The 13813-nt window shown below is 43.3% G+C and overlaps 2 protein-coding genes across 4 annotated transcripts; one reads left to right on the top strand and one right to left on the bottom strand.

Moving 5' to 3' along the window:
* Positions 1-981: 981 nt before the first annotated feature.
* LOC310815100 (intermediate filament protein ON3-like) lies at positions 982-6782 on the bottom strand. Of its 3 annotated transcripts, none has more exons than XM_083684729.1 (9): positions 6547-6782; positions 4767-4975; positions 3779-3839; positions 3550-3645; positions 3163-3327; positions 2762-2887; positions 2318-2538; positions 2001-2026; positions 982-1535 (listed from the first exon to the last, which is right to left on the bottom strand). In XM_083684729.1, the coding sequence occupies exons 1-9, from the start codon at positions 6769-6771 to the stop codon at positions 1390-1392; spliced, it is 1275 nt and encodes a 424-aa protein (XP_083540855.1). In that variant the 5' UTR covers positions 6772-6782; the 3' UTR covers positions 982-1389. The 3 variants fall into 3 exon arrangements, with proteins under 3 accessions (XP_083540855.1, XP_083540857.1, XP_083540856.1); XM_083684731.1 differs by having other exon boundaries at positions 1401-1576; XM_083684730.1 differs by having other exon boundaries at positions 1435-1515.
* A 358-nt stretch (positions 6783-7140) lies between these two features.
* Positions 7141-12527, top strand: LOC310815098 (keratin, type I cytoskeletal 18-like). Its single transcript, XM_083684727.1, has 8 exons — positions 7141-7483; positions 7795-7877; positions 8513-8669; positions 8803-8964; positions 9174-9299; positions 10177-10400; positions 10661-10695; positions 11670-12527. Exons 1-8 carry the CDS (start codon positions 7148-7150, stop codon positions 12359-12361), a joined length of 1815 nt encoding a protein of 604 aa, XP_083540853.1. The 5' UTR covers positions 7141-7147; the 3' UTR covers positions 12362-12527.
* Positions 12528-13813: the final 1286 nt, after the last annotated feature.

Below are 13813 nucleotides of genomic sequence, written 5' to 3'. Positions count from 1 at the left end.
ATTTGAAATGAACTATTTTGCTCCACAAGTCTGCTCTAACAAGACAAAACGTGGCCGACTCAAAACAAAGTGATCATTAGATGAACATCACATTGTTGTAGGGTGCACAGAAGGGTAGCACAAGGGTATTTATGTGATTTTGACAGACTCTTTTCAACATCCGTAAATAAACATCATATTTTCTCTCAGAGAGGAAGGACTAGAGTGTTGTGTAACTATAAAAGGTCTGAATTCTTCCATGACATAAAAAGAGACAGATTATAAATATAGGGGTCAGAGTTGTACACTAATGTGTGTGGGTGTGAGAGAGTGTGTGCTAGTGAGGGGGGGTGGGGGGGAGAGGAGCTGTGTGTGTGTGTGTGTGTGTGTGTGTGTGTGTGTGTGTGTGTGTGTGTGTGTGTGTGTGTGTGTGTGTGTGTGTGTGTGTGTGTGTGTGTGTGTGTGTGTGTGTGTGCGTGCGTGCGTGCGTGTGTGTGCGTGTGTGAGTCAGAGAGAGTAAGAGAGATAAAAAGAAGGGAAATAGAGAGAAAGAACAGAGAGATTAAGACATGGTAGGCCTAAGCAGCCTTCCAGATACCCTGCTTACCATCGTCTCATCTATCATCCTCATCAGCCGTGTATTCCCAGAAAGCCTGTCTCCTTCCCACCCACCCCACACAGAAAGAATACACCATGTATAGCATATGGAACGCCCTGAGCTTTTAAAAACTTTCCAGTCTTTCCACATACCAGTCTGATCTCTCATGTCCATACATCCAAAATGTACCGAAGCAGTTGTTTATTATTACCAAAATATTGTTGACTGTTGTTTTCATAGAAGGAGATACTGTATTCTGCAACCCCTTATATCATGACAGTGGTGGTCTTGGACTTTCTCTGTCTGTGTCCGATACTGAAGGTCTGTGTATTTACCTTAAGGTCATTGTATGTATGAATGTAGGCAAAAGGCATACTCCTTGAACACATGAAACTCCATCACAATTTCCTTTTTTATTTTGAACATAGTTCCGAGACATTCAAACTGTGCATTACCAGGGCCTTCCATTTCACACTAGTACATAAGAATACATTGTTATTGTTTTTAAAGTTTTCTTTTTTACCACAACCTTAACGAGAAAGAAAAAATTAGCACATAATCAGCGAATTGTAAACAAAGTTTTTTTTTAAGCACCTGCAAATCTAAACAATGAAGTTAGCGTCAAACAAGAACCAAAATATATCTTGGAGAAAAGATCCTGCATATTGTTACTTGTTAAAGACTGTATTGTTAAAGATTTAGAAGAATTAGACAGACATGATGTCAAAACACACAACATGGGGGACATGGCGAAAGACACAACAACAGAACAGCTTGTTGTTCTATTGAAGGTAGGTTGAAAGACAGTTGGGCTAGTCATCAAAGTAGTGCGAGCTCTGGGATACCACCCTGCCCTCCTCGACTTGGACTTTGACGAGCAGACGTTTCCCGGTTGGCGAGGCGACAGGATCTTGGAGGAGGGGCTTCTTACGAGGTTGCTTTGATGAAGAATCAACGTCTGCGTGTAAGTAAGGACTGGGATTGGTTTGTTTTAATAATCTGATCAAAAGAGATGGGGATTGACTTTAGTAGGACACACACACACACACACACACACACACACACACACTGACACAACATGACACAAAACAACGCACAATCAACACAATCTTTCTCTTTTCCATTTGACTATGACTACTACTACTACTACTACTACTACTACTACTACTATCTTAACTTAAATTATTGAGTGAATAACAGACTTTCGCATTAATCGTACACTGATATCAATGGGAGATTTGCACAAAATCTGTGTAACATATGTAGATCTCAAGTGAGTATTTTATCCTAAGTGAGTAAGATTGGAAGGATATGCTCTTAAGTAGGCCACATCATTTTTTAAAGTAGCCAGCAGTCCCAAGGTTGAAAATACTCATGGTTAAAAGGAGAGTGAATCATTAGTAGGGAAACAGAACAGTCCTACCTGACTGACGGTTATGGGCGTCCATTCTGCAACGAGAAGAGAGACAGAACAGGCTAAGCAGGAGTTTATTGTGGACCAGAAACTAACCCTATGTTTTAAGTGAGAAGTTATGGCTTACCAAAAGCCGCAAAAAGACAGGAAATTCTAAATGAGCGCCACTTTAAGTCAAACGCAAATCACATGTTCAGGGACAAGGTTTAAAAGACCCCCCTCCCCCAGCTGACACACATCCACTCACACAAACTTTGCTCCCCCTCCTCCACACACAAACACACACACACACACACACACACACACACACACACACACACACACACCTCTTCTCCTCTCCCTCCAGGAGTTTCCTGTAGGTGGCGATCTCGATGTCCAGGGCCAGCTTGAGGTTCATCAGCTCCTGGTACTCCCTGACCTGGCGGGCCATGTCCTGCTTGGCCCGGCGCAGAGCTTCCTCCAGCTGCAAAATGTTGTCCCGGGTCTGCTGCACAGCCTTCTGGCCTACCACCTCCGCCTCTTCAATTTCCTTTTCCTCACTGTCTTTCTGGACAGGGAGGAATGGGGGGGGGGGGGTGCAGAGGGATAAGGAGGGGAGAGGGACAAAGGGAGAGTCAGTGGGAGAGGTGGGAGAGGAGGGAGGGGAGAGCAATACAGAGGAGGGGCAAAGGGTCATTAAGTGTGTCAGTCTTGTCATGCCAACCTGTGTGTGTGTGTGTGTGTGTGTGTGTGTGTGTGTGTGTGTGTGTGTGCATGTGCGAGCATCCCACCTTCTTCTTGAGGGCCTCCATCTCCCCAGTGAGTCTCTGGACGAGGCGATGCATTTCGGAGATGTCCTTCTTCACTTCCTTCACCTCCTGCTCATGCTTTCCCGCATTCTTCACCATGTCATCCATCTGAGGGGGGAGAGGAGAGGGGGGAGGAGAGAGAGGACGAGGAGGAGGAGTGCCGGTAGGGGAGAGAGTGGAGAGGGAATGAGAGGAGAGTGCACGGGTGGGAGAGGGTAGAGGGAGGGGGAGATGGGGGAGGGAGAGGAGGAGTGGGGAGTGGGAAGAGAGGGTGAGACAGGGAGGGAAGAGTGGGCAGGGGAGAGAGAGACAGGGAATTACCATCATCATCATCATCATCATCAACACCATGACCAAAATCATCATCATCATCACAGTCTGACCTTCTTCTGGTTCCATTGCTCGGCCTCCTCCCGAGTTCGGGAGGCCACTTCGGCGTACTGGGCCTTGACGCTCGCGATGATCTCGTCCATGTCCAGAGCTCTCTTGTTGTTCTCCCTCATGACCACTGTCTCGTTCTGGACCTGAGACTCCAGCTCCTTGACCTCCTGGGACGTCACAGGGAGAAGACAGAGCATGAGTGGGACCATTTGGCTTGTGTTCCCTTCCCACCTCCTTCAACATTGGCTCCCACATTTGAGACCATTTGAAATTCACATCTACATGTGTCGAGAATTCGCTATGGTCATTTGTATCTGATCATTTGTTAATCAATAGGTCAATGTGGCCCATTTAAATAAAACCTAAATGAATATACACATTATATATACCTCGTCATAACCATGCCTCAGGAAGTCCAGTTCTCCCATCAGCTCCTCTAGCTCCAGAGCCTTGTCCACTGCTGCCAGATTACCCTCATCTACATCCTGTGACACACACACACACACACACACACACACACACACACACACACAGTTATTTAGTACAAGATAGATGTACGGCCAAACAGACAGACAGAAAAACAGACATACCGATAGATAGATATTTAAAATGCCTCACCTTTTTGGCGATAACAAAGTCATTCTCCAACTCTGTCTTCTTTTGGAACTCATCCTCGTACCTGTCAAACAACAGATTCATGTGAAGAGAATCAACAGAGTGTACCATTCCTTATTCCATTCCATGCATTACAATGAGCCCGTCCGGCACACACACACATAACCGTCTGTTATGTGTGTGTGCGCGTGCACACACACACACACACACACACACACACACACACACACACACACACACACACACACTCTCCCCACTCTCAGACAGCCACCATAGCGTGCCTGTGTTGAGCTGATCCAGACTGAGGTACCAGAGACTTATGGAAACCAGGCCTGGATGGATGGGCCTAACACCAATGTTTGGCTCTCTGCCCTAAGAGTCTCCCCACTCTCTGAGCCTCTTCTCTGGGTACTGCATGGTAAAGCGGCCCCTAGTTAGGGTCTTGACAGTAGACATAGTGCAGGTCACACTAGAACTCTCCAGGATCTTACTCAACCCACAGGACAGGAGCTTATGTAAAAATGATGGATAATAACCCTATGACCAAGAAGAGTGACCCAGATGGGGGAAAAACATGCTGCACGAAATAGTGTAGCGTGGGATAATGCTGTTTGTCTCTCCAGAGTGATTTGAGGTTCCTGTAACTTTGGTTGTGAGGCCTTATGAACTGTGGGCTTTCCAGGAATTAATTTGACCTTAGGGTATATGGTGCCACAGGCCCTGCGTGTCAAAAGTTACAAACATATCGAACATGCAACATGGCATGATACCAATGGAGTCCATCTATTGTATTTCTTTATATTCTATTCTATTGTGTATTCCGGCTTACACTACAGGTGCTAGGACTGCATTTCATTCTAAAAGGTGCTAAAGCCTCTGGTACAGTCATGAAATGTGAAAGTAATTGGACAGAAGTCAAAAGAAAAGGAAAGAATAACCTGATATGAAACAGAACAGAATAGAATAGAATAGAAGGGGAGGGATCACTCACCCTTGACGGGTCTGTTCCAATTCTTCCTGTTTTTTGGCTAATTCCGCCTCCAGCTTCTTTCGGTCCCGGGCCACGCCCTCAATCTGCCTCTCCAGGTCACTCTTCAGCTTGTTTACGATGTCGTCAATGTTGCCCTTGTAGCTCTCCTGCTCCAGCAGGATCTTCAGCCTGGTGTCCAGAACCTTGTTCTTCTGCTCCAGGGTTTGCACCTGAGGATGAGAAGGTGGGGGAGAGGGAAAGAGAGAGAGAGAGAGAGGGAGAGAGAGAGAGAGAGAGAGAGAGAGAGAGGGAGGATAGAGAGGGGTGGGGTGGGGAAGGGGTTAGGCAGGCCAACAGACAGACAGACAGACAGACAGACAGACAGACAGACAGACAGACAGAATCATTGTATTTTGTGTTGTGACCTAACTACATATGCATCTTTATTTATTTATTTTTAAGTTGTTTTTTTGTTATACCTTAAATAATGTGTATCATTGTTATAATTATTGTTTGCGCTGTTGTAGAATGATCCAGACTGTTTTAAGTGCATGTCTTAGAAATTACAGCAACGGCTGGCAACACTCAGTTTAGATCTAATAGAATCAGAAGGAGCAAGTAAACTGCCTTTTCTAATAATAATTAAAAAAACAAAAAAACAACAACATTGCAGGAAAGTTAAAGTCTTCAATGCAATGTTCTCATTTCTGAAAGGGTATCATTTCAGTATTTAAACAGGTTTGGTGGCAGTGGCCAAATCGTACTGTAACCAATTAAGAGAATGTTCCTGTCTGGTAGCAGGAATTTGTTTTACAAAATGACACTACGCCTGTTAGTCTTGATGGACAGGATTGTACAATTGACTTCATCACCTCATGTTAAAACATTCCTCACTGGTTGCTACATTTACATACTTTTTAGGCCTACACTCATAGTTTCCACTCATCATATGCATTCAGGATGAAAGCCTAACAAAAATCTTTCTCTTAGCAGAAAGAAATGTTGAACCTGAGAGACATACCGAACACAATTCTAAAGCCAATGAACATCTTAAGGAAAATCTACAAATTAAAATAATATATACGAAGTGGTAGTCATTAACGTATAGAAAAGGTATAGAAAAGGTGTGGCTCTTGAATTTCATATCGTGAATTGGTGTTGGTATCATTAACCACACGGTGGCGCCTCGGCCATGGAAATGCATTACCGTACGTGTGATTACCATATTTGTGTATTAGAAGACGCGATGTCTGGCAGGTTAGAGCAACAGTTTGCTGACCGTTGTTCCCAGGTAACATGTTTAACCATGAACTCGTCTCCTGGGATGCTGTAAAGCTCTTAGTTGAGTGCATAATATCAATTTAATTCTTTAATTATGTATTATGATTTTTATTTTTTTTATTTTTTGGGGGGGGGGCGTTAGTTCATATTTTTTGCATTGTATTTATTGTTTATAATGTTTAGTGTTCTTGTTGTGAAGCACTTTGCGACATTTGTCTATGTAAAAAGTGCTATACAAATTCATTTGATTGATTGACTGGTAAAGATTCTAAGTGTGTGACATTTTGTGGATTAAAAGTATTATTAATGTGGATATAAATATTACAGACAAAGCCGTAAAGGTAAGGTTATGTTCAAAATTAGAGAGCCATTTAATTTCATTATCTATAATAACTAGAACCATTGAAAGACAATTGCCTACAATTAACATAAACGTATGTATATGGCTCTGGTGCATCATATATGGCTTAGGCCTATTGCTTCAGACGAATAAGATAGATGTAAAACAAGCCTTACACACCTTGTCAATGAACGCTACAAACTTGTCATTGAGTCCGACCATCTGGTCCTTCTCCTTGGTCTTGGCCGTATTGTCGTTGGGGTCCACCTTGGTGTTCACGGGGTTGAGCAGCTCCTTCTTGATAGGTGCACATATCGGGTAGCTTTTGGGTGCGGCAGCCCGACCGGCACCGCCTGAGGTGTAGGATTGGCTGCTGTATCCGCTGCCGGCTTTGGGTTTTGACATCTTGGCAATAAGTAAGAAAAGTTAAGCGACAGAAAAGAAAGTGATTCTCAAGGACCTGTACCTGTCCTCGGGAAATCACCGGCTTTTAAAGTGGGTAAGGACCACCCCTCACCCCTCGGGTATTCGTCCGCGTCCAATCAACAGGTGAAATTCAATTTTACAACGAAAACCGAAGAGGAAATACTTGAATTTCGAACCTAAACCTGTTATTCTGGAGGTGTGCTGGACTTCGTTGAACCAATGGCGTCGTGGGGCCCTAGGCAGGTGTTAAACAGCTGTATAAAAACGGTCCTCCGCTTCTCTACATCACCTGAGCATCACCAATCCTGGTTATACTCTTCTCTGATTTCGCATCACCGATCCAACCACCTTCACCATGTCTAAGAATACTTCAGGAAGCATGTTCGGTGGAGCCGGAGGAAGAGGCTCCAGGGTGTCCGTGGCCAGTCTGGAGGGTCTACGGAATGCGATGCGCGCGGACCCGGAGAAGGAGTCAGCTGCTCCCGTCAGCAATGCCACCGACCCGGAACATAAGAAGACGATGCAGGGTCTAAATGAACGGCTGTCCGGGTACCTTGGCAGGGTGAAGCAGTTGGAGAAGTCTAACAAGAACCTGGAGGATCAAATCCAAGATATCCTGGCGAGGAGAGGAGACCCTACAGCGCATAAATGGGATGAAATTGAGAAGCCATTAGCCGACCTCAGGAAGAAGGTGATTTTTCCGGCACATCATATTTCAATAGTTAGAGAAATACCATATAGACTACTTCTATTAGAAATGAATGCGTTTGAAATGTATTTAAAAGTTACAATAAAGTTTGCAAATCGCCTACAGACACCAATTTTTGTAGGCCTATTATACCCTATTATTTAAATGTTATAATATTATTTCTTCTAATATAGAATGGCTATTTCAGTTTGAATTCAAGGTTTCAGATTCGAATCAATCTGTTGGTTGATATTTGTCTAGTTCTTTAACTATATATGATCATGTCTTCTATATATGATCATGTCTTGTTTCAGCTCCGTGAGATGACCATGTATAACGCACGGCTGCTGCTTCAGATTGACAACAGCAAGCTGGCCAATGATGACTTCAAAAACAAGTGAGACTATGACACATTTTCATAAAAACTTGCAGATATTTGCGTACTGGTTTGTTGATCACTTTAATTTCACAAGAAATTGTTAGGAAGATGTTCTTTCGCACCTATTTCTGCAAAGACTAAATAAACGTATTATACCTTGACCTACTATATTTTCAAATGGAAAAAAACAAACTTTTTTTTAAATGTAAATGTAGTAGTTAAATTAGGTGTCATTGCCTACAATTCCTCTTGAAACATTTATGTGGCTTCTTGTCTCTCAGACTAGTTTAGCTTTTTTGATGATAATGATGATAACGATATGACAGTAGGCCTTGATAATGATATGGATTACATAGCAATGTGTATCATACCTTTAGAATCAGAATCAGAATTATTTTATTTGGCCAAGTATATCTGCATATACAGGAAATTGACTTGGTGAGGTTGGTGCATGGGACATAAAAAAACAACAATATATAAGCAAAATATGAACAAAAAAAATTACAAAATAGCAAAATATTAACAAAATAGCACAACATTTTTTACAGCAATTCTTTAGTGACTGCATGGCTAACTCATAAGTATTTGCCAAAAAAAGCTGAGAGGGCGTGACCCGTTTACTTATCCACTCCCTTCCCCTTCCCTTCATGCAGGTTGGAGAATGAGAAACAGGCAACGCAGAGTGTGGAGCATGACCTGAATGGTCTGAAGAAGATGCTTGACGACGTGCAGGTCAACCAGGTCCAGCTGGACCACCAGGTCGACGCTGTGAAGGAGGAGCTGGCCTTCCTCAAAAAGGACCATGAGGAAGTAAGGACAATGTGCAGTATACACATATGTATACACACACACACACACACACACACACACACACACACACACACACACACACACATTTTTTAAGGTAGAAATGAGCCATGACAATTCTATTCTCTCCTTGTAGGAGCTTGATGCCCTCCGAAAGAGGATCAAGGACTCCAATGTCAGTGTTGAGTTTGACTCTCAGGAGTCCAATCTGAGTGACACCCTCAACAAGATCCGTAGCCAGTATACAAAACTGGCCCAGAAGAACCTCAAGGATACCGACACTTGGTACCAGAGCAAGGTATGTGCCTACTGGCCTACTGTCAATCAAGTACTGTATATTCATTCATACAATAATTCATGTAAATGTTTTTAATAATGTAGCTATGAATATTCCATAGCTTCTGCCCTAGCAACTCCCTTCCTTACTGTTGCATTTTCTCTTTCTCACCCCCCCTCCCCCCCTCCCCCCCCCTCCCCCCCTCCCCCCCCCCACCCTCTCAATGACAGTTTGACAACATCAAGGTGGAGGAGGCTGAGAACACTGAGGCTCTGCAGGCAGGCAAGGCTGAGCTCAAAGAACTTCGCAAACAGAGACAACTGCTGGAGATCGACTTCCATGCCATTCTCAACATGGTAAACACATGCATGCACGCACGCACACACGCACGCAGATATCTTCAGGACCTGAAGGATGCTCTGTCATCACCATGTAAACTCAAATAAACATACAGCTTAAAACTGGTGAAACCCAGTAAGTAAATACCACCTGAGGCTACACACTACAGAACACCAAAGCTAAGGATAAAGAACAAAGGCTCTGTGTTTTTGCATTAAGACGCAAAGTGTCTTTCTCAAGACAAGTCCGGAGATGTCTTGACAGAAGGCCCTGCAGCCGAAACGACAATAACAAAGTCAACATACATGTACAGTATCTGTATCACAGGGCAATAACAATGCTGACCACAATACCCTCCCACCTACCAGTCTTTCTCTGCACTGTCAAGATACATTCCTACCTACCCCGTTATTATGTTCAACACTGTTATTACAAACCAGACAAGTGTTCCTTTCCACTGTCGCCAACACGCCACCTGGAATTTCACGTACACATCAAAACAAAAATGTATGTGTCTGATAAGTGCTTTTCATCGCCTTGCTCAAGTCGACTAATTGATGACATGAACATTTCAATTGGATAGATGAACGCCAGTGTTCTATTGTGTAGCTTTCACAGATCTAGTCACATGATATCAGTTCTCACTTCAACAGTCTTGTGCAGGGTCAGGGTCACAATTGAGTTGACACAGCACTGACAAACCTGATACACCGACCATTTCTTTTGCATTTTAGGGACCCTTGGAAGATTTTCCATGATGCGCTAAAAGAGATCCAATCAAACAAACAGACAAACAAACAAACAAACAAACAAACAAACAGACCTCCACCGTGGTGTACCACATGACCAAACCAAGTGTTGTCTTTCCCTGTCCCCGTCACTGTCCCCTCTCAGATCCACTCTCTGGAGCAGACCCTGAAGGACACACAGGAGCGCTACGGGCGCGAGATGGGCCGCCTGCACAACATTCTGAGGCAAGTGGAGTCGGAGCTGAGCCAGGTGCGGACGCAGGTGGAGCGGCAGGTGGAAGACTACCAGGACCTCCTACACGTCAAGATGAAGCTGGAGGCAGAGATCGAAACCTACCGCCACCTGATGCATGGCACCGCCGATGACAGGTGGGCCCGCAAACAGATGTACAAGACTAGGACTTCCGCCCTAGGGATAGTTTACCAATGGTTTCATCACACTAATAGAAATCCATGTCCATATCCTACTAAAATGATCTCTCTCTGATCATATTGTGGAAATATCAGTAGACCTCTGCATGACAACTACTGATACAACTCAAACACATCTGCAGTCAATACTTGTTATTGCCCAAGTTCCCTGTCCTCCATTACTATCAGTGTACTCTAATCCTCTTCTCTCCTAACAGCCCGGACTTTTCTTTAGAGCAGGGGATGATGACTGGTAAGTTATGGACCCACCAGCCTGGAACATTTGATCTGATGTATTGTATTGGGATGAATCCACTAGGGCCGTTGTATATTGTAATTATATATATATATATATATATATATACAGTACCAGTCAAAAGTTTGGACACAATTGTAGATTAATATTGAAGGCATCAAAACTATGAAGGAACACATATGGAATTATGTAGTAAACAGAAAAGTGTTAAACAAACCAGAATATGGTTTATATTTTAGATTCTTCAAAGTAGCCACCTTTTGCTTTGACGACAGCTTTGCACACTCTTGTGTCCAAACTTTTGACTGGTACTGTATGTGTATATATATATCCATTGTCATATCCATTGTCCAAGCATGTCTGTGTCATGTGTCATATTCCCAATCAACCATAGCCCAATCCAACCCTCGCACCACTCCAGATTATTGGTCCAGGTTATGGTTCATATCACTGTGTCTTTGCAATGTCACTGCACTTTATTACTTCAAGAGCCGTTCTCACACATTATGAACACTGCATGTTGACAAAACTATGGTTGAAACACTGTAGTGGGGGAGCACAATATTAATGTACAGTACTGTGATTTGATGATTTTTGTGAATAAGGACAATTAAATGAATAGAGGTGTTCCTGAGTGATTCCTTGCAGGAGTGTTTGTCGATGCAGAAGACATCCGTCCGGATCCTGCGGTTATGTTAGTGTATGCTGACAACGTGTGCCTCAGGGTTGCTGTCAATCCCAATTCAGTGTATGCAAATATGCATGTTTGAATAGAATGACTCATTCATTTTCTATTCAAATTGCATGTCTTCGTCAGTCCCTCTTTTGTAAAGGTATAAGTATAGAAATGAAAGAAAGGAGACATGGAAAGGAAGCCCTTTTTGGTGCTTTGAGACACAGCTCCTTGTTCATTCTGATGCCACGTAGCTTTTACACTGATCAATCTCCTGTTTCTTTGTTTTCCCCAACAGGGCCGCCCCAGCCAGCTAAGAAGGTGGCGAAGGAGGAGGTTGTTGAGAAGGCAAAGACAGAGGCTCCAGTAACTAATAAAAGCATCCCTGCAAAGGAGGAGAAGAAGGCCCCCACTAAGCAGGAAGCACCACCTACTAAGAAGGTGGAAGCCCCTACTGAGAAGGTGGAAGCCCCTACTAAGAAGGTGGAAGCCCCTACTGAGAAGGTGGAAGCCCCTACTAAGAAGGTGGAAGCCCCTATTAAGAAGGTGGAAGCCCCTATTAAGAAGGTGGAAGCCCCTACTGAGAAGGTGGAAGCCCCTACTAAGAAGGTGGAAGCCCCTATTAAGAAGGTGGAAGCTCCTACTAAGAAGGTGGAAGCCCCTACTAAGAAGGTGGAAGCCCCTACTGAGAAGGTGGAAGCCCCTACTAAGAAGGTGGAAGCCCCTACTGAGAAGGTGGAAGCCCCTACTAAGAAGGTGGAAGCTCCTATCGTGAAAGAGAAGGTCAAGGTTAGTAAGGCGGAGGTCCCAACAACAATGGCGGAGGCACCCAAAAAGGATGCACCTAATAAGTCAAGAAAGGATTCCTCCTCCTCTTCCTCCTCCTCCTCCTCCTCCTCTTCTTCCTCTTCTTCCTCTTCCTCTGATTCAGACCATGACAAGAAAGAAGACCAGCCAGACAAATCAAAAGACCAAGCAACAACAGATTGAGCCTACCTGCTGAGACCCTCCACTCCTGCCTCTCCCTCCTCCATTCATGTTTTAAAGCCCAGCATTGCAATTGACGATGTTGTGATCTGTAAAATTGCTTTGGAGTTTTTTCAAAATTCATGCATTCTTTCTCAGAAATCTTTATCAGTAAAATAAATACTTTCAGTTCCAACAATTGTTGTTGTATCTTCAATGGCTTCCAGTACAGTGTGATCTCTTTTTTCAAGAGATTAAATATTGCTTTATTATTAAGAGCTGCGCAATGTCTCTCTGCAGTCAGCAAAGTGTTGCCGACTTAGCTATAACAGTAGTGGTTATGTGTAAATAAACACAGAAATAAATACAATTTTATTTAACTTTAGGGCATATATGGCTTTTTATAGTGGCCCAGAAACGCTCTCACTAACATCAAAGGGAAAATAGACAAACATTTAAATTCTATGCAAGTCTAGACTAGGAATGTCAATTGCAATTTGCCTAACATGCTAACTTGATAGGCAAATGTCAGGAGACACACAGAGTGGTACACCTGAACAACATGTCAACGACAGAATTGATCTTTTACACCTCTATGTATTCATTTGCACACTCACAGTGCAGCACAGCTTTTGAGTAAACTCTGAGGCAAATTAATGTTGAGGGGAGGAAGGAATTAAATTAGATGGCGGGCAGCAAAAAAGGCCCTGGTGACGTTTGAAACCCCCAGTTCTAGAAAGAATATCTGTATTGATGACTGAGTCAACCATCTCCAGTGTTTTCTATAGGTGCCAGATAAAACCCACTCCACCTCTACTGCTAGTGTGTTGAAAAGCATCTTCATGAAAAAAGAGTAGCTGTCTAAATATCTCCCTCCCCTCACAAAACCACAATCATTGTCATCATCATGGTCACGTTCAGGAGGGTGCAATGTCATGATTACTGACATTACTGAGAATTTACTGCATGTGTTCTACATAATATTTTTTAGAATCATCTTAACGTTCCACAATTAAACATATAACAGCTGAATGCGACCGTTGGACAGCTATGCTGCATGTTTCTACAGAAGAGCGTTTTCGGTTTCTTAGTAACTGGTAAATTACTGATTTTGTTTGCGATTTGGAGCGAAGCATAGATAATGTTAGTGGCGGGCAGAGGAAATCTACCTGCAAACCGTACTTCATGCGACTCGTCCTGCCTGACAACTGATCTGAGATCAGAGACAATCACAGTCCTAAGGAACTGATCCGAGGTCAGATAGTTCCTTAGAAACTGATTATGTCTACTGGAAACTACTGGAAGCTCGTCTCATTCAACAGAAGAACACAATGAATACAAACCATGAGCGAATTACTTAGGAATTGTGTACTGACAAAAGTTATTGGCAACACAAATTAAAGCCAATACACCATGCAATCAATGGTCTCATGAAGATGAGCTTATGGTAACCTTTGTTATGTGCTACTGGAACAC

This window comes from Argentina silus (genome assembly GCF_951799395.1).
Source record: "Argentina silus genome assembly, chromosome: 14".
In the NCBI taxonomy this organism is placed as follows: domain Eukaryota; kingdom Metazoa; phylum Chordata; class Actinopteri; order Argentiniformes; family Argentinidae; genus Argentina; species Argentina silus.
Note: the sequence above shows the minus strand (reverse complement) of the source record. Positions and strands in the feature narration are given on the sequence as shown.

Coding starts and splice junctions, on each gene's coding strand:
- LOC310815100 (XM_083684729.1), bottom strand. CDS start 6,771: ATGTCAAAACCCAAAGCCGGCAGCGGATACAGCAGCCAATCCTACACC. Junction 3,840..4,766: donor TTGGAACAGACCCGTCAAGG/GTGAGTGATCCC, acceptor GTTGTTTGACAG/GTACGAGGATGAGTTCCAAA. Junction 2,027..2,317: donor CTGGAGGGAGAGGAGAAGAG/GTGTGTGTGTGT, acceptor TTCTCGTTGCAG/AATGGACGCCCATAACCGTC.
- LOC310815098 (XM_083684727.1), top strand. CDS start 7,148: ATGTCTAAGAATACTTCAGGAAGCATGTTCGGTGGAGCCGGAGGAAGA. Junction 7,484..7,794: donor TAGCCGACCTCAGGAAGAAG/GTGATTTTTCCG, acceptor GTCTTGTTTCAG/CTCCGTGAGATGACCATGTA. Junction 10,401..10,660: donor CATGGCACCGCCGATGACAG/GTGGGCCCGCAA, acceptor CTCTCCTAACAG/CCCGGACTTTTCTTTAGAGC.